Below are 25,361 nucleotides of genomic sequence, written 5' to 3' on the forward strand. Positions count from 1 at the left end.
CAGCTTTTGATATAAACATTTACATCTGTCTTTTCCTTGTTCAACTGGGATATCTGTACAAGTAGTTAGTACTTTACATAGATCTGTATCCAAACCTTTCTATGTTGTTGTTTGAAAGCCTACAACTATATTTCTTACATACAAGTATATTTAGTGTGATCTTCTATCCAGATGTTTGGGTCATGCAGCACGATTGTTGAGGTTCAGACATACGAATGACAGGGTGTTAACATGTACAGAAGCAACAGACTGACAATTTGTTTTCTTTGACAACTGCTGCATTGTGTTCGGCTTAGAAAAGCAAACATTATTAACAGTTCTGTTTGGTGGAATGATATCACTGTTTGATGATGGTAGGAATGGATATGTAAGCTGCCTGACAACTCCCTTCATGGGATATGTGAAACATGCTGCGGTTTGTAGATGACTGGGATGTTACGGAAAAATGTACTGATGTGGTGACTGTGTTCAGACTGAGTCTACACTGTCTGGATTATCTGGAACTCTGCACATGTGTGCCTGTGTGCAATTGTGTAACCATGCATTAAGCCTTCAAAAAAATGGAATAGAATTGCTAAAAATGGTCAAAGACATCCTAAAATGTTAAGTTTATTGTTTTGGTCATGCACTGCCTGTATGCATATCCTTACCTTCATACAAAGCCCTGTAGGCAATGAATAACTCGCATGAAAAACATGGAATTACCAAGTTTTGATACTTTTTTTTTCTAGGGAATTGTTGGAAGCCAGTCAAAATGTTTTACTTTATAGGAATTTTGTCAGTGTTTATCCATTTTCCTGGTGCTTCATTAATTCTGAAAAGAAGGAATGTCGAATCACCTAGTTCTGATAGACTATACATGTCTGTAAGGAATTATGGAAGCCCTTCAAAATACATCATTTAAAATATAAGTATTTGAATAAATACACATACTAGGAAGGCATACTTTTTTTCTGTGTCTTAAGTTGCTAATTTCTTTTCCTGCTATTCTCTATGTTTTACAATCTGGAAGTTTTGTCATCTGTGCTATCATGTGCATTCTTTGTAATAAATCTTGTAAAAAATGAGGCAAATGGTTAGTAGCAAAATAGGACATTATTTTTTAATCACTGCATGGCTGAATTTGTTAGTGTGCCACTAATGCGGCCTCCCTGAATTCAGGTCCAGCTCATGTTGGCTTCCTCTCCAACAGTCTGTCAGCAATCTGTGGATGGTTGTGGGTTTCCACCGGGCTTTACCCAATGTCCTCTCACCATAAATGCTTGCATCTGTCATATTATAAGTGAAATATTCTTGAGTATGGCGTAAAACACCAATCAAATAAATAAATCAAATAATCACTGCAGAGAAGATAGAACTCTCACACATCAAAATCACTAGTCTTGATAAGAATTTTTATTTTTATTCCCATCAGAGATAACAATATGTCTTGCCCTACAGAGGCAACCTCTAGGTATAATACCTGCAGCTTTTGAGAGTCAAGTTCAGTGGAGAAACCAGTGACTTATCATTGGGGAATGTGACTACAGGGCTCTGCAGCTCCCAAATGCTTCCAAGAAGGTTGTGTTGACAGAACGCACTATTGATACACCCAGATACCTCCTGATAGGCAAGCTTACTGTTATAGAATTTCACCTTTCTGTTTATGTGAGCTGTCCTGGGCAGCCCTTCTAGTTTGTTAACAACTGGCCACTTTGTTTTCATACAGTATCCTGTGGAAGCCACCGTTGTGTTTTGTTGTGAAGTGAGATTTTTGACAAATTGTGACAGTGTGAGGATAATATAAAAATTTGTTCTTACAACATACATGTAAATCCTACCAGCTTTGCTGTATATTAAGCATGTACATGTTCAAACTATAAACAGGGCAGAAATGTTATGTTTATATATACTTTTTTTTTCTTCCTTTTCATGTATGACATTCTGAAACATGCCAAGACCATTTTATAGCAAATTTCAAGCCACCATAGGGAGAAAAATAATAAATACATCAAGAATAAAATATTAAAGGAAATAAATAGTTGGTGTGGGATGCCTTATTTCTGTCTCTGCAGCTGTCCATCATGCTATGTGAGTGGAGAAGCCGAGGGGTAAATACACATGTAGAGTATATGTTTGTAGAGGAAGGGGGAGAAGGAAGAGAAAACATATGCCACAGGGCCTGGACAAGGCCACGCTAAATACTAACTTGGTTTACATGTACATGTATGTGTGTTCATCCAGTTTTTGCTGTTTAGCTATATTTGGTATAAGGTTTTATCATGTATATTCCCTGTTTATTTACATACATTCCCTTCTGTTAGTATGACTCCTTTTGGTACATTCGTTTTAAAATCTCTCGAGTTTGGAGGGATTATCGTAGAACCATCACCTTTTACTTATTGCATCCATGTCTGTCTGTCTGTCTGTCTGTTCCCCAGACCGAACACTTAGACATATCTTGTATATCTATGCATACATGCACTAGCTTCGCATAATAAATAAGCTTAGTAACTCTGAAATGAATGAATTTCTTTGGAGTTACTTTGATTATTTATTGTACCATTAGATATATGCATAATAATCATGTCTTGTAGGAAGATGAAAGGTCTTGCTTTTAATAGATTCTGAATTTATGGCATGGTGAATTTAGTCATGTGTCTAATATACCGGTATTTCATAAACTATGTTCACCACCTCTCTTTAATTAAGGAAAATTTATCACCAGTTCTAATGGTTTCATTGTTTGAGCAAAGCAATACAGATTTCTTTCAGGACAAGAAGCGTGTTTTTCATCTTGACATCTGAAGCTAGCATCATTTATACACGAACGCACATGTTGTGCTCACACTACAGTTAACTTTATGCATGTTTCGATCAGGACATCGATAGCAAAACTTTCAAATTATTGCCCTGCTGTAACTTCCGCCTGTTATGAATGTTTTAATGACCTGAAAGTAGGTTGATAATTACAAAGACTCATTTAGACTGACAAACTGTAAGATAACCCACTTTATTTGACATTTTAATAATAGGCTGTCACCCTGATCAGATGGATGTGATGCTCCCAGCATACACTGTACAGGTGACCTGTTCATACATGTGCTTTTATTTATGTTCAACACACTTACATCACAGTCATATAAGTGGAATTTCTCTCATATTATTTCAAGAATCTGAGATTGTATCATCTACAGCATTTCAAATAAAGAGACCATTTGTGTAGTACATGTATTCTGATCAATTCATCCACCTTACAGGGATAATAATTAATAAATAATTTCTTATCAGAAAAACTTAAGTGATGGCATCAAAAGTTATTTTAAGGGCTTTATGTCCTTAATTATACAAGTGCATCATAACAAAATACATGTTAGGTAAAATACAGTATTTTTGCACTGTAAATTAGCTGGAAAAAAATCATTTAAGGGAGCAAATAAAGGTCATAATAATAAAACTTGAACTGAATAAAACTGAAACAAATTTTCTCAGTAACAAACTTTCAAAACAAAAGCCTGAAAACATCTTTCTAAGCTGAATAGAACTCTCATATTTAGGCCAAATACAGTAATACAGTTTGTAAACTAAGAGAGGAATCTTGTTTGTCCACTAGTTTAACGTTAGCTTGATGATAAAAGCACTCTAAACAAACTGTCAGATTGCATATCCGATGTTTCAGAATTTCGAGCAAGTTTTATATATGCCTTTTTCAGGATATGTGATAATTAAAGGCAAAGTGTATCTTTGTGAATAGGCTGTAGACAACACAGCATGTAACATGGCGTTACATAGGAACATGTCCTGAATCCACTTAATCTTTACTTATACATGTAACTGTCACTTTCCCATTTGTTTAGCAACAAATTAATTGTTAAATTACCAAATACACAACAGTTCCCCTTTGTTTGTGAGTTTGAGATATTTTTGTTTCGGACATATTGACCTGGCTGGATTTAAGCAGCCTTAATTGCAATGCTCATTAAACATGCATCATTGTCATGTGTCATTATAATGCATAACTGTACAAGGAAGAATAGGTAAAATGTCAATTATATCAAGGTATTATATGGGTTTGTACGCCATAACATACCTCGTTGTTAATCCTATACAGAATGTCCTTACCAGATCTCAGAGTTTCCAGTTTTACTGTGTGAAAGATCCGGATTCTTATCATCTTTACTCACCCACTGGTCCATCCACAGGAATTCTTAGGTGCTAAACTGAAACACTGAAGATCATTGTACAAATTCCTGTGGTTTTAGTGAGGCCCAGGCTTGTGGGGAAGATGTGTAAGTGAAGGTGTATTAAGTGTGGCCTGCTTGGAGAGGGGTGATGGGGCTATGTGATCTCCCCTATGCTTTAGCCATGTGGTCAGGCTAAGCTGAGAGAGGGAGACAGGGGCGACTCTGACAGGGTTTACAGTGTGTCCTGAGGAAGCAGGGGAGGTGCTGGTAGTTAGGGAGAAGGGCTGGCTAGGGAAGAGCAGAATAAGAGCGCTCAGAGGGAAGGAGACACTGGCCAAGTAAGCACAGGGGAGGAACACTGTTTACCTGTAAGACCTGGATTTATTAAGGAGGTGCAAAAACTTCACTCTAAGTGACTTTTTTTCGACTTTGTGAGGAAAACTATATGTTTATGCCCGCATACGTATGATTAAGCTGTTATTTCAGTGATCTGATGGCAAAGGCAACATAACAGGGCTACATCGAGAATACAGTACAAAAGCTTTAATATTTGCAAGATAAAAACTTTTTCTTGGTTTCGATGGTGGAAAAGGCAAAGATTTCTTGACGGCTTATTTGAACTGACAGAAGAACTTGTGAGCCAATGTGGAACTTGTGATTGAAAACAGCTAGTTATGGACCTTTAGGGGATGATTTTTTCTGGCCGGTGAAAGGTTAGAGAAGTTGTCAAGATGAACCGGCCTAAGTTTAGAATCTCCATGGATTTCACTGTGGAACAGCTCAGTGCGGCCATATGTAAGTATATGTATGAAATAAAGCACATGTGTGAATGTCATATGGAGGAATGTCAGGCTGGTCATGAACCACAAATAGTCACCCTAACCTCCGTGCCTTATCCTGCATGCTCTGCTAGTGCTCTGTAGTGCTCTTTAGCCTTCACAGGCACCTCCCAACAGGCTCCGCAAATGGCCTTTTTTACTTGGCCTCAAGATCATCGTTAGGGGGGGAAGAATGATTACCATAATTTTCACTACAGTAAGTTGATGTCATTTTGTCCACTAGTAGGAAAAGATCACTTTTTTAAGAACAGTTGTTCAACAACTTTTGCCAAAATCAGAAATGTCTTAAATTGGAAATATTACATTCATCCTATGATGTCATTTGCATTCGGAATTGTATGTTAAGAGATTAGTCGGGTACTTTAAGGACGTATCAGTGGATGCGTTAGGACCATTAAAGTTGTGGGTAGAAATAAGTGTGTTTTAGCTGATGCCTGAAACTGAAGATATAAATTACTGTAGTCAAATTTCGGTCTCACTTTCAGAAGCATATAATGCCTTTAAAATGATACTTTTGATGCAAACATTTAAGTTTTTCTTATCACACATCAACCAAAATAAATCTCTTAATTGGCCCATAAAGTGGATGAATCAATCAGAATCTAGCAAAATGTGTCCCTTGAGAAGTTCTAATCTTCATACGAAGTATAGCACGCGTACAAAGTAACAGTGCTTCCTGGATTGTCAGGAAATGATGGAGAATTGTTACAGTTGGTGCATCTGTGGCCGTAGATGTGCTTTACATGTGCTTCCATACACACCATGTGTCTTGGGCTGGTGAAATCTGATTAAAAGAGATGTACTAGGAAAAAAGTTCAATTTTTTTCTTAGAGTTGGAACATATGTTAAGGTGTAAGGTAAACATAAAAGTGCTGGCAGTCACTGTTTTTTCAAGGGTCTACTCTCGCGTCTCCGCTTTTCTCCTGTTACATGCATAACATGGTGTTCATTTAGGCATGTTTGAAGGGCATTATTCCTTGTGGACTGATGAATTAACGTCATTTTTGATAACCCCTAAGATTGTTTGTATCTTAAACATTGAACTTTGAAACTGCCAAATTGAGTTGTCTTTTTTTTTTTTGCATGTAGAAAGAGGAAACAATTCTGGTAAGTTAATGCTGACTCTGTAGATAGTGTGGAGGACAGTTTTCTGGGGTTAGATGCCTTTCTTCCAGATGAGAAGTCATTTCCTGTTGTTTATTCTCTCTGGGAGATCAAATCCCTGTTGTCTTTGATATACCATCATCCTTTATGGCTATACTCATACCAACCATGTTGACTGCGAGGGAAGGATTGCATGTCTCTCTTGATGTCCATCTTTTCAGCATATGTGTGTGTGTACCTGCTGTGTGCAAGTGCAGGTGCCAAGTTTTTCATGTGGATGGTTAAGCTTGGACTGTATGCTTACATGGTTCAACAAATCCTTTAGGCAGAACCACATCCAAAAGCATTCAAGTAACTCCACAAAATCCTGAGGGTGAATGTACAAGTAAATGCAAGTTTCGTTTTTTCATATATTTCAGCTGTGACAACATGCACCTCTATAGAAATATATGTAGAAAAGGCTTCTTCGTTCAAGTAATTCAAATTTACTCTATATATGTAAATAGATATGTACTGAAATATGAATAGTCATAATTGTTTCAGTTCCATGTACACAGATATAAGTTATCCTATAATTAGAGATTGTCCCTTTCTTGAATAAAAAGTAAGAGGTGCCTAATGCACAGACAGTTGAAATGAATGATTAAGCTTCGATTCCACAATAGCAGTATTTCATACATGTCGTGGTGATCCAAACATGGACGAAACAGTTACATCGTACATCAGGGATTTTTATGAGCTATTATGTACATGTGGATGTACTGCAGTGCATGGTTTTTCATGTACTTTTATGGGGCTTCTCCTGCCTTTTTGTTATCATTCCAACTGCCCCTTGAAATATCCTTGTACACATATACATGTGTGTTTTGTAAGGATTTTGCTGAATATATACGCAAGGCCTTTAAAACAGATTGATATATAAGTGGATGGAATGAACTACATGAAGCTATGTACATGCATGTTCTTACACTGAACAGTCCATGAAAATGCTGGAAAACCTGAACTGTTAGGTCTTTGAAAGACATTGAAACTACATTTTCTGTTATGGGTAAGAACAATGATTTGAGAGTGAAACGATGTTAACGATTATATTAGACAGTTTTCAAATAAAGATGATTCCTAGTTTATTCTGTCAGACAATAACATGTAGCTTTGAGTAGAATGTTGGCACAAGATTATGTCCCCAAGTTTCAGGATGGGGTCATATTATTAGGACGCTCTCAAGTAGCCTGGAAATTAAGGGAAGTTCGTCAGTCAAAGGACTTGCGTAGGGTCTTTGTATTGTTCACCAGCGAGTGTAAACTTAGTCTACATTTGTGACCAAAGGGACTGTCAGGAGTTTAGAAAACAAGATAGCTTTAAGGAGAAGAGGAAGTTGGTAATTTCATTATATGTGAATGACGGATATTCTGATTGTCTCCCCTTGTTTCACAAGGACAGGAAATTTACTGTTAACAACTTCCTGTGTGGTTTACTTGGTATGAAAACACATATTTATGACTGAGTTTGTTTTGTAATGTCAGACAGAATGACGTCTTCATATGAAAAAAACAACAACAACATATATTTATGAAAAAAAAAACAGTTGTATTCCCAAAATACATATATTAAAATCATAAAATTAATGTGGTATCCATGATATTTTTGTATAGACTCACATTATATTGTTAGGGGTATGGTCCAAATAAATTAAACTAAAAAGATCTTTGTTCCTTTTCTGAGACAAGGTCTTGGGGAGGAAACACTGTCTGTCTGGATAAACCCCATGCACTGACCCATGGGAATGACTAAGGACTTAACAATGGGTCTTACTGACTTTCCATGTTAATTACAGCAAAATTTACAACCCTGCAGAAGATAAACCTAGGTCTAACACACTACACCTTTTCTCCCTCCACATGTTCAAAAGTAGACCCTCAGTCAGTGTAGGCCACCCGCTAGCTCTTTATTGTTTTCAGGGTCATCTGGTGTAGGATAATCAAACCCTGGTGGTCAATCAACACTTCAGCTCCCTGCCCCAGTTGAGATAGCAGACCAGGGGGGAGGGCCAGTCTTGGCTGTCCTAACCCAGACAGTCCTTGTAATCAAATTGTTCCACTTAGAGGGTCATCAAGCATGGAGAATCCCTGGTATGGCTCATCACTGGATGGTACTATATACATGTGTGTGTAAGGACATAAATTACCACCCCAAATTAACCATCTGTCATCAGTGGTTACTCATCTGTGGTATGGCGTTAAGGTTATTGCTTTGAAGAGGAAATTGAAACAGTTCAGTATAAATACATCGCTATCATTATATTGTGATTCACTATCAGATGTAACCATAGTTCCGTCTACATACATGTGTACTGTGTTTTATTGATAGACTTGTCACAATCCCCATGGAAATACAGTACGTGTACTTCATACATGTTCTCATGGCATGACCATCTCTTTATTACATGTGGTGACTAATTTCTCATAGGAGCTTGATGATGTGGGCCAGTTGTATACAGTGTATGAGACCTAGTGATGTGTATTGATGTGAACCATTGATTACATTTATGAAGATACACATATCTTTTACACAGGAAATGGGAGTGAAAATTGGAACCATTGATATGTTATAGTGTCACTTTAAGTTTATGTCTGTGCTGGTTGAGCAAAAATCAAATTTGTTTTCATACATTCAAAGTTTAGAAACCATTTCTCAACAAAATAACAATTTTCCTGACAGAAAGCTACTGCTATACGAATAAACTTGCTAGTGCGGGTATGGTGGATAACAGAAAAAGCACTTTTAATCACTTAGCCAGCAAGATCCCTGGGCAATGTATACATGTATCATTGGTAACTTATAGCTGTCTATGGTCATCTCTGGGGTTATTAAGAGGTTGTTTGATACTCAGTTATCAGCCAACTGTCCCGTCTTCACACACCCTAAAGCCATGTTTACCTACAAAACTGACACGGTCATACTGACCTCATTCATGTGGTTTATTGCTGAAAATGTGTCCATTAACACCACAATCAGACTGGTTCTAAAAACATCTCCAAGACAAGAGGAAAAAAGAAAACACCATGATATGAATAATTATCCTACTTTTATCATGCAGAAAATGAACTACCTGATGATTGTAAGCATTTCTCAGTTCTTTGATCTTTTCCCTTGTTTTCCAAGTTGTTAAAATGTGAATATATATTTAACACCTTGGCACATTGATATCTCAACGGTCAGGTCATGTATATCTGGAGCCATGAAGATAGTGCCAAGGTAATAATTACTTCAAGGTAATCTAAAACGTCTGGGTGAACTATAGTCTTGGTATAAATTATTTCCACAGTGTAATGAACCACTGCCTCAAGTCCGGGTGTTAAGGGGGGTAAAATGAGGGCAAACAAACTTGGCAAACAATGGGCTGTTGATAAGGGTAATTTATCAGGATTGTGTAATGTTAAACAACTCACCTACATGTAGGCCTGTATAAAAGGAGTCAGTTGTGCCCTTAGGTAGTGGATGGGGAGGGGATGGGGAGGGGGTGGGGGGTCTAGGGCTGCTGTTTGGTGTTTAGAAGCTAAGACAGAAGAAGGGGAGGGAAGCTTGGGGAAGCCGGAATAGAGGCTGGCATGGAGCAACAGATCACAAGCAGATGTAGTAGAAAATGTGAGGATATCACATAGTTCTTGAGCTGAATTGTTATGTTGGGGTGTCTTGAGTTATTTTAGCCTCGGAGGTTAGAGAGCTTCCTGGAGCTAGCAGGACACATTCAGACCAATGTTCACTTCTTTTGTGAGTTCAGCTTGGGGTTACCATATACTGATCTTGCAGTGGTGAAGTAAGAGCTTCCGACGTACCTGTAATTAAGGAATAACTCCTTCAAGTTTTAATGTGTGCCTCAGGTTCTTGATTGAGAAACAAAAGCAAGGCAGACCACCTTGCCAATTAGCACATGTGCTTTTCACCCATGACTGCTTTCTTTGATATGCACATGTAATTTGTGCAGTTCACCTGTGGCTGTTGTTTTTGTCTACCTGAGGGACGCCACATCGTCACTAGCCTTTGATGTAGCCAGATCAGGTGGAGCAAACAGTGCACAACACTCTGAGTGAATCCAGACTTTTGTAGCTGAGAGATTAATTTCTAGATCCTGCCTTGTTTATCCCTGAAGCATCAGAAGATCCAGGCTCTGGAAAGTTTGTTACCTGAAAAAGCATTTTGTCACCATTACACACTTGAAGAGGAATGCTAGTAATGTTACACCTGTGGGTTTACCCCGGCTTTGTTTTCATGAGATGTATGTGTGAGAGACAGGATTTAGGCTGATTTGTCAGGCTTAGCTACTGCAGGGGCACATGTGGTCAGCTCTACAGGCTAAGGCAAACACAGTGGACAGTGATCACTGGTCAGCCAGGACTGGTGATAGGCAGCCAGAGTGGACAGCTGGGCTGAGTGTTTACCTGGGGGGCTCATGCTGGACATGCAGTGGTCACTGGTCATTTGAAGTGGCCAGCTGTGCAGGAGATGTACTGTAAATGTGGCAGTATTTCAGACTGGCTTACTGGCTTTGCTGATGGACAATAAATTTGCCTGCAGTGCCATCTTATACATGTACATGTGTATATATGCCTGTGACAGAAGACAAAAGGCATCTGGTGTTGACCTGTATAAAAAAAGGCTGTGTGTGTCCATGCAGTGTGTGGAGGAACCTGCTTCTAGCCTGTAGTGTCTGTGATGTACATGTATGTGTGATTGGAGAGGGGAAGTCCTCCCACGCCACTCTCAGATCCTCCTTACACGCTCAGTGTTCACATATGTGTATAGGCTAACACAGCCACGAGGGATTTTACTACAGCCTGGAGTGTTGTCAAAACCCTAGTTTGTCAATGACTTTTGATCCCTCCATATTCGCTGTATGGTCAATGCATTGAAGTTAATTACTGTAATGCACCTTGAGTTTGTCTGGCGGAGAAGTTAGACACTATCGCCAGAATGATACAAATGGAAGTGCCGTCGGTTTCCATGGAGATGGACACGATGGAATCCAAGTCGGATGTATCGGACCCTGAATTGCGCACGGACAGTTGTCGAAATTCCGACAGGAACTGGAATTCTTTAATATGGAGGGAGTTCTTTGGTAGGTTGTTAGATTTTCCTCTTGGCTGATCACATTGAAATTTAGTTGACCGTAACATTACCAGTACTTATATTTTCGTCGTAGGTAATTATTAACATAAACATATTTTATTCAAATTGTACTGTACATAAAAGCAGATCTTTTTATAATTTTTCTTACAGATGTATAGCTACTGATAAAATTTTAGCAAGACTAGAATCCATGCTTGTACCTGTTTCATATGAACTGGTATTTCTAATTAATCTAATATAGTGCACCTATAGTGAACAGCGTTCATCTTGTATAAAGCCTGTGGGAGTTTGGGAGTGGGAATTTCGCTATCATGTGTTCAGATGTGCATGTTAGGAGACCCATCAAAGGTGGTATGATGTTATTTAAAAATCTCGAGTGTTGGACAGTGGTATTGCTCAGGCTTACTACTGCGAGAATGGAATAGTTATGGATCATTTTTGTATTCTATTGAAGTTTGTCATTGAAATTCAACTCTGTTAATGCTCATTATGGACACATATACATGTCGTATATGGTGCCAGTTGGTGAGAATAATGTCTAGCAGGCCAAACCATTGTTCATTCTACATATGTCTGAAATGTTCCAGCTAAGTGAAGTTTTAGCTTAGAGCATCCAGGAGTCTAATGTTGACAATTTGAGACCCTGTGCAGGCCAGGTCCAGGCAGCACCTGTTGGAGGGTGTCTCCAGAGGTCCAACCCATTGGGACCTGGCCCATATCTGGTGGCTGTTACCTCTGACTGCTGATCTCAGTGACCCCATGACCCCTCCAGCCTGGGGTCATTCTATCCCCTACACCCACCTTGCTGTGATCATTGTAATGGAGACTGCTAATCAATGATACCATCTCAGTATCAAGTGGAGTGTAAATGTTTGTGAAACTTTGACATGTTTCCCTCTTCATTGTTAGATCGTTTGGTTCATGTCTATATATGTACCCTGCACAGTGTATTACTAGGAAGGCATTTAATTCAGACCAGTTTTTCAAGATGATTCTTAGAAGTTTCTTATGTTAATGAACCATATAATTCTTTAGAACTTCTGCTGAGAAATATCTTCAATATACAGTTGATTCACCCATTCATTTTTCTGATTTAAATGCTGTATTTCATTATGAATTCTTGGATTAATTACAGGAATTTTCAGAATTTTGATTTCAGGTCTGTGATAACATCATAATTTATTTATCTCAAATGTACAATTTCTATCTATCCAGGTGATAAATACTGCTCTCAGAGTGAACAGAGCTCTACCTGTAATTAGTTCCACTGTCATCATAGAAGCATATCCATCATTCATGTATGTGTATGTATACCAGCACAAGCCACCTGCGGCATGGCTTGTTGAATACGTGTTTATACATACATGTATGTTTGCGCTTGTGTCTCACTTACATTTAACTACTGCCTGTAATTCTTCAACCTTTTCACATGTTTGCAAGGTGTTTATTTGAGCCTATTGTGAAGGCATTTTCTGTGTTCACTGATAAAATTATACTTCTTGTGAAGCCCAGACAGTGGCCAATCCAACACAACTAGTTTTGCCTCCAAAATGTGCGTTGCTCTTTTGTGAAAGTTACTCTTTTATTTGCGAAAAGCTTGAGGAACTAGCGCACACTGTATATACAGAGTCGAAAACTGGCACATGCGTTAGATATATTACGTAAAGATGCCCTTTATTTTGTAAGTTCGCATGTTCATTATTAACTTTGAGCCTTATTGTCGTTTAGCCACATATCAGTGAAGCTTTCATGTGTTAGTCATTCGTGCTCTGCAATGGTGCAGTGAAACCTAATTAAAATAGTAGTAACAGATGCTTTCTTGTGTATCAAAACAATATCACTTTTATTTGAAAGACAGTATACACACAGTGAATGTAGACGATGAAAACTGAATGTAGACGATGAAAACTGAATGTAGACAAGTTGCTGTGTGTTCTGAGTTTTATGTAAGCTGTGGATAATCTCACTTATCTGAAAGAGAAACTGTTTTGAGGGGATAAACATTTCTGTTTGATGTCTGAAAATAAAGCTGGTGTGGTAAGATTTCAGCTGTTGTCAATATACAGTCAGTGAGAAAACATTTACACTATTTACATAATGCGTAATTAACAAAACCCATGTGGGTTAAACATTAGTACCTAGAAAAGGCTGTATGTAGGAGAATTTTATCTGTTATTTAAGGTGTGATCTTTAATGTACATTTATATGAGCCAGACCACCTGCAGTCTGTGTCCAAATCAGAACATTTGTTTACCGACTTTCATTTTTAACTTGGAGATTGGTAGCCAGGGGGGAAGTGTGGGGGGGGGGGGGGGGGGGGTGGGGGGTGGTGAGGGTATGAAAAAGATAACCAATAATTAATTTTGCCAAGCCAAAGTACATGGTGTTGTAGAAGTGTACACATGGAATCTATATCAATTGGTAAAGTGCTCTCAACATCTGTGTCCCCAGGGAGGCCTAAGGGCATAGATGGCACCCAGGTGTAAATGTTTTATTTACCATGGGGTGATGGGCGAAGAAAAATCTTCACCCTGTGTCCCATGAATAATGGGTCAACCTCAGGTCAACCGTATGATGCCCTGCTGTATAAACTCATTAAAATGTATGAAACTAGTTAGCTTGTTAACAAAGGTTGGAGAGATTCTCTGACAATTGGTACAGATTTTCTAAGCAAATGGTTTCCTAAGCAAATGTAAAGATGGTTAGCCACCTTGGGTTAAATAAAGGTGAGATGTTGACTGACGAAATTGTGGCAGTCCAGTGTGAATGAACACAGAGATCTGATTTGGGGTGGAAATTTATTCCTCATGATGTGTTCTACTTGTTATTTGATTTCACTCCTGAAAATAAGGGTGGCTGACGAGTCAAACAAAGACTTACACACACAGGTACTGGTGCAATTACAAATGTCTTCAAGTTAATTAAATCACTTTTTAAGATATCAGTTTTTAGGTAATCAACATAAACAATGCGTAGGGGAAAGAAAGGGGAATTGAATTGCTTGCTGAGTTCTTGCCTTGCATACCAATCAGTTGCAAAAAGAACTTACATGTAAACAATGAAAAGGCATTAAAGACATCTATTTATCTGTGGTGTGTCATCATCACATAAGCAAATGCTCGCACTGTTATAAAGAACAGGTAAATAATTTTATGCTGTTGCAGTAGAACATTGGTTATATGAACTTATGCTTGCTTATACATTTATTTATACACGAGCAGAAGTTGAGCAAAAAATGTGGCACAGTCATTGTTTTGTGTTTCTTTGTACTTAATATTGAAGCACTTTAGCATTCTGATATTAGTGCTTAGCTCATCGAGCTGAAAACATATACATGACACGGTCTGACTGGTTGACCGCGTGTCGTGTATTAAACACCCATGATTTCACTCTATACAGTTTATGAAAGTTTTACCTCTGCTGTATTCTGCCATTGTTTAGGTTGCCAATAAATGAAACCTGAAAAAAAATGTGATGTAATTAACTTTGTGATATCTGCCATTACACGTACGCCTGCGCCTTTGTGCAAAGTAAGGTGTGCATGTGTGTGTGTGTGTGTGTAAACTTAGACAGGTACGAATGAGCATTCCGTAATCTGTTGGCTCCACCCAATTTCTACAGGTGCAGCACGATACAACAAACCACCTGTGGACGTCTTCCGTGACAGGTGAATGTGATATTTCCAGCTCTGCACTGCAGCTACGTACACTCATGTATATGTGTCTTGTATGTTCTGTAATTTTCCTGTGTCCTTGACAAGGACAGGCTGGTTTGCATATCAATATAGAAAGGTTACTTTAGAAAAGATATTAATCTTGAAACATTTCGGAGAAATACATTGGCAGTGAATCAAATTATTAAAAAGTGTTGTGATCAAAGATACAGCCTTTCCGAATGAATTGTTACATTATGGATAATACCACTCACAGTATGGAAATACTGTTAAAGCAGTGTTAAAGGGATGAAGAATCGATTCTGAATGATTGGTGTGAGAGATAGGTAAGTCTACGTTGAGGCTAGCCTAAGCTGAATTTTAGGTATGGCAAAGTTATTCAAGCTTGACCAAGGCTGCAGGATTTAACCCAAGAAACCCTATCTCCACCGACAGCCAATCAGCATGGATTCTGCATCCCTTTAAGCCATATTTCTTATAGTGTAAATAGAAGAGACTTTGTGAAAATAGAAAATCACACCTGTTTCTATGTTATGAGGACAGGTCATAGTTGAGGAGAGATGTGAAATGCGATGCACCAGTTGATTCATCATCCTTGTAATGATGGTGTTAACCAGTAGTTGATAATACATGCATATAGCATGAGGGTTATTAGAGGAGAAACTCATTGTAGGCATATTTAGGGCATATTGAGATGTTGTTATCCCCAGCAATTGTCACTCGTGCCCTGACACATGTCATCAGTGCAGACAGGGAAGGCTACAGCTACTCCACTTAGAGACACGTACAGAATGAAAATTTATCACCTCACGTGTCTACTGCCCGTCTACCTCTGACGATGTACAAGTATACTTAATATGGGTGACTTGTGAGTTTGTCTACTATGGCTAAGTGATGTAAGTATGTGAATTGGGTCTGTGAGATTGTCAGTGTCGGAGTTATGTTTATGTGATTTGATTCACATTATGAACGCTGTTTTTCCTGTTGATTTCCTGTTGATATGTCTCATATTTTGAGGGGTTTTACTGTGACATACATACATTGGTGTACTATATATATTTATTTGCAGTTACATAAATATTAGTTTATTCTAAAAGTGGCAGTGGCTTTCCTAATGGTTCATGCTAAATGTGTTTCTCTGTTGGAATGTGGATAATTATTAAACCAAACTTGAACTGTTGGAATTCTTTTTAGATCACACGGTAGGTGAAAGCATTGGCTAACGTGAAAAGTATTGGGCATGTTTTTGTGTTGGATTGTCAAGGGCTTACATTCTGAACACTGAAGAATCTGGTCCACATACATGTACCCAAAATCATCAACTTTTTCGATTTCTCTAAAGCTCTTTTTTAAGTGGAATTTATGCATATAATTATTATGAAAATGACACCAAAAATGATTTGTTTGTCTCACTAAATATGCAAACTTCAAAAAACTGTGCAAATTATTTCCCTACATTCCATATTTCTCTCAGAATGTTTCAAAATATCGGTCATACAGAGGCGGTTGAAAAGGGTACACTATGTTTGAGGCATAGCCAATATAGCGGCAGATATTTGTGAATGTGGTGAAGTAGACTGTCAACCCATCCATTATTATGACACTGCTGTCACCTATATATATCTCTACACCATTTAGAAGTCTGGCTCATAACAACTTTTTATCCTGTATGCCACTTCACCTTTCATTTTTGCATACCTGGTACTACATGTCCGTATCCTTTCAGTTTAAACATGTAATTACATGGTACATGTCATGTACTTGAGCAGTTCGATGTATTCATGGTGCATGTATTTACATGTATGTGAGGAAGACCTTTGGCATAAATGTACATGTACTGATGGGTATTTGTGATAAATATGAAATATGTCTACAATGTAAGCAGGTTACTTTTAATGGGTGGTGAGTAAACTGATGTTTTCTTGTAGAAATCCACTAATCTTTGTTGGTTAAGTCACAAGTTCCATTAAAAGCTGTTGTAAACATTATATAAACCGTTGGTGTTGCATGTACATGTATTTTCTGGCACATGGTACACAAGTATAAAGCATACTGTGTATATCCTGTAAATTTTCTACCTTTTCAGCCTCTAAATTACTTTTTTTGAGTGGAATTTATGCCTAGAGTTATGAATGAAAGATGATTTATTTTATGAAAGATGCAAGCTTCATAAAACTGTACAAATTACTTGCATAGTTCTCTCAGAGTATTTCAAAGCATTGGTCACGTTGGGGGTTAGAAGGTTGAAGAATTGGGGCGGTAGGCTAAACAGCTAGAGTACATGTGTATTGTAGGCATTTAGTGTATACCTATATATCTGGCACAGTAGATGTTTTGTGTTAATTTACATGTATTTTCTGGTACATGTATTTTCCAAATGGTACGTATAAGTCTTGTTAAGTCTTCCACAACTAGCTTTGTACATGTGCATAGGTCTGTATGAACAGGATGTCTACTTTCGCATTTTGTAATCACTTTCAGTGGCAATTATGTATCAATAAATTATCAGTTAGTTAATAATAGATTCAGAAGTGTAAAATGACTATAACTGGTGATAGTGTTTTTAGTTACATGAAGTAAACTTGGAGTTATCGCACTGAAATTTCCCAGTTTGTGACGTCTGTGCATTTCCTGCTCTCACCCAGTTATGGCTTCAGTATTTCCCAAGTGGCTTTCAGTCATAATCAGTCATTTCCTGCTACGTATATGTGTATCTTCACAAAAACCAATCATTTTGTTTTAATCTCTCGCCCTATAAAGTGTGTTTTTGATGTAGATATAGAAATTGGAAAAGTTAACATGTATTTCCTTGTTTGAGGTGCTAATTTTCCTCTGTAATTGGTAATTATATCTCATGATGTCACCATGTAGGATATATTGGGGTGACTTTTGTGTATCAGTTTAATAATACTTACTGATCTGTTTGTGAGAAACGTACAGTGATGTGGAGGGATTTTTTTGAAAACCTCTTTATTGTACCAACCAAATTCCTTCATGGTCGTCAATCCCATCATAGAGGTAACTGAATGGTTATCAATTATCTCCATCTTTCTTTCAGCTTGAGTTAATAGCCTTCATGCAACATGCGGTGGAATTTATGAAAACAAAGGATTGATGTCCCCCTCCTTCCATTCTCTGCATGGTTGAATGTTTTCAGGAGTTCTGAAACTCATTGGTGTGCAGTTTATATGGCAAAGAATTCAACTTTTTTTTCTTTTTTTTAACTTTTTTTTTTATTTTTGTAAAACTGAAAGGAAATCTGCCCCATTTTGTCCAATCTGTTTAACATTGTGTTGCTGTTGTTGTAATTCCAGGGTCCTCAGTGGATTTGACTCCTTCCCTTCTGTCCATGTATGACAAGATAACAGCCAATGGCAGCCAGTCTACCCTCCACAATGGCAGCCATGAAGACTTCCCTGCTGAAGTCAGCCCTGAGCAAAATACCAACGTAAAACTTTTGGCAGACGAGGAAAAACGTCTTTCTGAAACAATGGATACGACAGACGCATCCTCTGGGGCAGGGCTAAAACGCCCACTGAGCGTGGGGTCCACTTCATCCTCTTCCTCAGCATCGCAACCCATGCAGTTTCGCTCCAAACGACCCAACCTTGGGGAATACGATGGGACTACAACAACAGCGACAGGTGGTAAACCAACCCTGCTGGCTCTTACAGACTCTCACATGGGGGAAATCAGCAAGGATGACCTACATGTAGATGTATGTGAAGACTGGGCGGGGTCCCAGGATCCAAATCACGAGGATGACCACTATTATGAGCATATCAATTTTTCGGAAGCGGCTGCATCTCTACCGATTGTTAAGGTGTATAGCCCTCAGAGCTCTACGGGCTCCAATGACGATGTTAGCCTAAACTCTTCTACATATTCCGATGACAAGGGGGACAACTCCCCAGGCTGTGAAACTGTGCAATCGACGTACTCGCTCAAACTGAGTAACAATAACAATTCAGGAGCTCCATCTCTGGGGAGAACTGATTCTTCCTCGTTGACCAAAGTGACGGACAGAAACTCCAATGGTTCCTTAAATTCCCCTGTTCTCTCCAGAGACTCCACATATTATGTGTCATATGCTCAACGGGTCGCCTCCGAAATTGTGGAAACGGAAAAAACTTACGTTCACAGCCTTAAGGAGATTTTAGAGGTATGATAAAGTGGTTTGGCATTTTGTGATTGAACTGGGTTTTACTTTAAGCATCTGAGGAAAGCGCCCCAACCGGAAAGTAAATCTTGGCAGTTTATTTAAATGTAAAGTATAACATAATAGAAAGATATAAAGTTGATGTTTCCATTGTACAGTGTAGGTAGTTGTAAGTACAAAGAGTGTTACATGTTTCAGCTGTTTATTTGCCAGTTGCAATAAACTTTCTCCTCCCACCACAGTGCTGGCTGCTTTCATATAAATGAAATATTCTTGAGTACCGTGTAAAACACCAAACAAATAAATAAATAAATACTGTAATTCTTCCACATTTTCGCATGTTTGCAAGGTGTTTATTCAAGCACATTCTGAAAGCGTCATTGTATGTTGACTAATAAAACTATACATTTTATGAAACCCTGGAATTGGCCAATCTTACCAATGTTGTTTTAACTCCCAAAACAAATTAAAAATGGACTTAAATTGCACTGAATATTTTTTTCAAATGCGAAATGGTTGAGGAATTAGGGAAATAAACTTTCATGGTTATATTTATTTCATTTAGACATTTACTGGTAACAACCATTTTGTCCTCACAGAAGATTTTTTCAGTTAGTTGTACATGCCATGCAAGCAACATAAACATTCAAGTACATTTATGCCCTATGATCAGACCAACTTTTGGGCAGACAGCCTTATGGCTGTGCACACATTCTGTGTATGGTTTCTTTAGTCACATCCCAGCCATACATGTATGTATTGTCTGCATGTATATGATTTCCTGTTAGCAGGTTAGTGGAGTTCTTCCCATTTCCTTTATGTTATAAAAAGTTATCTTGGAATTTTCCTTGAATATGTTGTAAATTTGATAAACTGGTATACTGTACATGGTCTTCACACTAGTGAATTAAATGTTATTCAGTGATTTCTCCAGGCATGTGTGTTTCATGACCCGACACATGGCTTCCTCCTGGTTATGGTGGGAGGAAACCTAGCAAACCCTGGGGAAACCCCCTGCCATCTGCAGGGTGCTCGCAGACCGTCCCATGTAGTACGGGAAAGGAAATCAGTTTCTGTCTTTTTGTCTTGGCTTTGGTATGCGTTTGTTAAAATGCAAATGCCGTAGTACTAAATGTTCATATCATTTAGTCATCATCCAGCTTTGCAGTGTTGTTTTGCATACACAAGTAGTAGTCAAAGCATCATCATTGACATTCTAAACAGTTTCATTTATTTGGGTATAATGATTGCAAGGTGAGAACCAAAGTTTGTTGTATGTTTTTATTCTTTTCATGCAGGGTTACATGAAACACATCAAGCTGTGTGAGGACATCAGCCAACAGGACGCAAACAAGCTATTCGGGAATTTAAAAGAAATATACGAATTTAACAAGTAAGACAAATAACCTCTCTTTGGGTGCAAGAACTGGAGAACTTTTCTCTAGAAAGAAAGGATTGCAAACAGTTTGATTGATTTGGAGGAAACAGCTTTTCACTTTGGAATGCCTAGATGTTGTCATTAATGTTTGCTTAGTAAACATCACCCTTTTCCTCCTCCCATAGCCATATATTCATTATTGACATACCTATCTTTACAACTAATACCTGTTATCACATGGATTTGGAAGCTGATCTTTAAATCTAAACCATGGAACTTGAAGTGAATTTGAAACACATAAGTTTCCATCTTGTATTTTGGCTCATTGCATGTCCAGTTACGTGTATAGGGTCAGAAATTCCACATACATGCTAACGTATTTCGTCATTCATGCAGAAGTCTATTGGCTGAGTTGGATGACTGCGGAGAGGATCCAGTGGAGGTGGCTCGCTGTTTTGTGGAGAAGAATGAAGGCTTTGACATATACACTGAGTACTGCACCAGTTATCCAGCGTGAGTACTGCCCTGTGGCTTGCCATCCAGTAGAAGTACTACATGATTTAATATTATTGAAGTATGTATACTGCATGTGTGTACACACCGCAAAAGTTGCATGCATTGCCCCAAGTACTGCATCAGTTGTCCAGTCCAAGGAATGCAACAGTTCACTCAAATCAGTATTCCATCAAATAGCCTATATGCACCAGTTATCTCCCTTAAAGGGGCTATACCAAATGATTTTAGACAATAAGAAAATCCCCCCCAAAACATATTTGCAAATCAAATCACTATCTGTGCATTAATGAAGAATGCCTCAAATTACTGCCTTTCGGTAAATGTCATATGCGTACCTGTACTATTTAGAAATGGTTAAGATACATGTATGTCTTTACCTTGAAATGCGACCCACTTAATAAATTTTAGGAACTTTATTACTAATTTTAAACTGTAGCATGTGCGAACAAGGCTGATATTTTTTGAAAGATAATTATTTGGGCTATATTCTAATAGCAAAGGAATTAGTTGAATTTGTGCTAATAGTTTTGCCCTAGAGGTCATAGGCACGAATTCAGAGCTAGTTTTACCTTTACGCAAATCGTTTGTCGGGTATGGTTCCTCATATTTTATTTACATTGAAACAACTGTGTAATTATAAATAATCCTGTTTTGAATAAAATCCATTTTGTCTCATTTTAAAACTCGCCCTTAGTTGATAAGGATCTGTTTTTTTGCCTACAGGTCAATGGAAGTGCTGACAAAGTGCATGATGCAGCCAACCTTGGCAGAGAAGTTCAAAAGCTGGCAGGCTGCCCTGGGCCACGGTCTTCCCCTGGGAGCATACCTGCTGAAACCAGTGCAGAGAATCCTCAAATATCACCTTCTGTTACAGGTATGTTGGCAAGATGATTAGGTGGTACTGAAGCTTTGGTTTGTTTATATGAGCACCTTACATGGATCAATACACGTGGTAAGTGTTTGACCTTGTTGTCAGTTTGGTCATACTAAAGATTTTATAAAAATGACCTCTTTGTGATGAAACACATCACAGAAATGTGATGAATATTTCCCTGGCTCCAGCACATTGTTGTTAAGAGACACAAATTTTCCATGATTACAACATATCAGGCAAAGGTAAATAAAGAATAATGCCTAGTGAAAATGGTAAAATGGATTTTGAATTTCCAAGCTGTTTTTTGTCATGGTTTCCCTTACCCTTATATGGTGTACTGGAGGTATACTTGAGGTACATTTGATATGTACCAGTGGGGTGTAACATATCTGATGCCCAAACATGTGCACATTATTCAGGACAGCCATCTTGGAAAATCAGGGGCAAATATATCCGTGCTCTGTGATTAGTCAATAGTTAAGCACTGAAAGAGGCTTATATTTATGTAGTGAACATCTTTTCTTGTGCCCCAAAACATTAAGTTAAATGTCTAAATCTCATCTTTTGTTTTAAAACTTTAAGAAAGTGTGCGAGGTGTACCTGAGGTGCATAACCCCTAAATTATAATCAAAACTCTCCAAATTTGTAAGTGTTTTAAGTGTTGATTTTTTAAAAAGTTTGTGAGGTACATCTGAGGTATAGTCACATGGCTAGGGTATACTTGAGATACAGTACACCTCAGATGATATACCTGCAGATGAGGTGCACCCCTCATCTACACCTCACACTAAGGTGTACATAAGGTGTACACCCCATATACACCCCATGAGGTTTACACCTCATTTCTGTAAGGGTTGTCATTGGACCAAGACCGCATTTTCTGTATGATTGTTCACCATCTTCAGCTTGGAGTACAGCCGTTACAATGCTCTGGCCTGTTTAGACAGTCTGACATCACATGTGCCTTTTACCAACATGGCCTACACTTTAAGTAACAATCTGGGCATCAGATTTGGGGAAGTTTTTATGTTGCATTCCAAAGGTCGATGGTTTAGTGTTGTCAGAATGAGAAGTTATATTGTCAAGTATGTTAAATTGATAGAATAACAAAAAAAACTGTACCCGGTCATTTTTCATTGACCAGAACATTGTGAAGCACTATGAGAGTGATCTGCCAGGGTATGACACATTGACGACAGCTCTAGGTCACATGACACACATGGCACACCACATCAACGAGATGAAGCGGCGTCATGAGCATGCAGTACGTGTTCAGGAGGTACAAAGTCAGCTGGAGGATTACGCTGACGGGCCAGACCTCTCTACCCTAGGGGAGCTTGTACTGGAGGTAAACCTGGCATCTTTGATCTCTTTGTATGATGAAACTGTATAACAGTTGCATTAAACCTCTCACCAACCAGGATTCTCTTGTAGATTTTTAAAGACTTTTTTATCATTTCATACAAGGCCAACAGATAAGTGATAAAAGATAATAGATTAATGATATAGACCCAACTGGCTTAATGGAGATAGTTTCATAATAAAAAGCAAAACTAATGTAACATAGAGAGATGGATATGTCTAAAAGAAAAGAAAAAATGTCACGTACAAGGCTAAATACAACATGTATACAGAAATGAAAGGCCTTGGTGTTTTTGTTTGAAGTAAATGTATCTTTTCATCACCTTTTACATGTTAAGTAAGGAAATACTACAAATGTGGATAAAATTGTGATTTTATAAAGGTAAAGCATATGGTAATTTTCTCTGTTTGAAAGAAATATTTTATGACTGATTTGAAAAAGACATCCCAGTGTACACTTAAATGCACTCTTATATATCTTGCCTATAATTTGGCGAACACCAATCAAAGAAATAAATAATTTGTGTAAATATGTGTTTTAGGGCAGTTTTCGATTACTTGGAGCAAAGGCATCAAGATCTGTGTTTTTGTTCGAGAAAGGAATACTGATTACCAAAAGGAAAGAGGAAGGCACATTTAGCTGTAAAGTTGTCATATTGGTGAGTTGTGGTTTTCTTACATTTAACTGGGGACAAATTTTGGTGACCAAACGGATTGTTGATTGGTAGAGCATGAGCGTCACGTGTGGGAAACATGTAAAACTGGGAATCTTGATTCTTCAATGGTTTGATACTCAGCATAAAGACAGTAATTTATCTAAAGTTTAGCGTATAAAAATGAATTTTCAGAAGCACGTGATGCCCCTAAAATTATACTTTTTGATGCCAACAGTTAAGGTTTTACAAAAAACTTTTAAGAAGAATGCAAGAGTGGAAGAATTAATCAGATTGAAACAAAATGGTTTACATGAAAAATGGTATGCTTAAGACGAAATACAGTATGCCAAATACTGATCAACCCTAGTGTAATTTCTACTGTCGCTGGGTGGGGTGTCATGCTTGGCATCTTCACTGGCATTCCAGTGAGGCAGTACAGTCAATATGTCTGCTTTGGGATTGGCTGGCAAGAAGGACACACCATGGAAGGAACAAAATATTGTTTAAATAGCATGTAAACCCTCATGTTAAAGGCCATGCAAGTTCTTGTGTGGTTTGTCAAACAGTTGACTCATCACAACAAAGAAGGGGATGTCATGAGGTAATGTAAGTAGATTATCAATGTCTCAATTGACATAGGTTTTCTTTCTGTTTATCACAACGGTGATAGCTATAAATGAAGCTTTACACACTGTGAATCTGTAAGTCATTTCAGGAAAGTATTAAGCTAGCAATCTATAACAGGCTTAAGGGTCATTTGACATATCAGCACTATTGTGGTTTTGTTCTTCTGGGATGTCTATTTTATTACTTCTGGATGTTCTCATTATTGCATTGAAAATCGCAGGATTTGAACTTGTCATAAATGAATACATTCTGATTTTGTGGAAATAACCTGGCAGATATTTTAGGAATAACCTAATGCTGTAAGGTATTTGTTAGTGGAGAATTTTTTGGGAAATGCAGAACGTTTTATGTAGATCAGAACAACAGATGCACAAGGGACCAGGTATTTTGTACCTCTCCGGTTAGGTTAAATGGTTTCATGCATATACATGTAGGATGTTTAGCAGTCTGCATCTGTGAAGTATTACATCAGGGCACTGAAAAATGTTGTCCAGGGCTGGAGGACAAGCCGTTTTAGTGCAGGGTAATTGTTAAATCATGTCTCTGTGTGGTGTAATTGTTACCAGTGAAGGATGACTCACTGGGGGCCAGGAGGGGGGCTGCTGGGAGGGCTGGCTGAGTTTGTATACCTTCTCCCTACCCTCCCGCCAGGCTCAGTGTTAACCAGGCTATGTAAACTGTGTAAGCAGATCTCAGGCTGTATGCAAGGTGCACATGCAGACCTATCTGCAGAAACCATGCATTCAGATGCAAGGATGCTTTTACACCTCATCCCCTGAAGGCCAAGGAGTATTGTCATGTCCCTTTCTGTACATTTTCTGGCTGTGCCCATATAAGCACCATGTCTCTGGACCTTTGTATCTAGACAGTTTGGTGTGGACAC

The 25,361-nt window shown here is 38.2% G+C and overlaps 1 protein-coding gene across 1 annotated transcript in view; it reads left to right on the forward strand.

The window, feature by feature from the left end:
- The window catches only part of LOC135467092 (uncharacterized), a 58,597-nt gene that overhangs the window by 23,706 nt on the left and 9,530 nt on the right, over positions 1 to 25,361 (forward strand). The window contains exons 3-8 of the mRNA XM_064744852.1: positions 18,221 to 19,068; positions 20,364 to 20,458; positions 20,840 to 20,956; positions 21,683 to 21,833; positions 22,978 to 23,181; positions 23,738 to 23,854. Coding sequence (XP_064600922.1) covers positions 18,221 to 19,068; positions 20,364 to 20,458; positions 20,840 to 20,956; positions 21,683 to 21,833; positions 22,978 to 23,181; positions 23,738 to 23,854 — 1,532 coding nt within the window. The remainder of the gene's footprint in view (positions 1 to 18,220; positions 19,069 to 20,363; positions 20,459 to 20,839; positions 20,957 to 21,682; positions 21,834 to 22,977; positions 23,182 to 23,737; positions 23,855 to 25,361) is intronic.

The sequence above is a fragment of the Liolophura sinensis genome, chromosome 6, assembly GCF_032854445.1.
Source record: "Liolophura sinensis isolate JHLJ2023 chromosome 6, CUHK_Ljap_v2, whole genome shotgun sequence".
Taxonomy (NCBI): domain Eukaryota; kingdom Metazoa; phylum Mollusca; class Polyplacophora; order Chitonida; family Chitonidae; genus Liolophura; species Liolophura sinensis.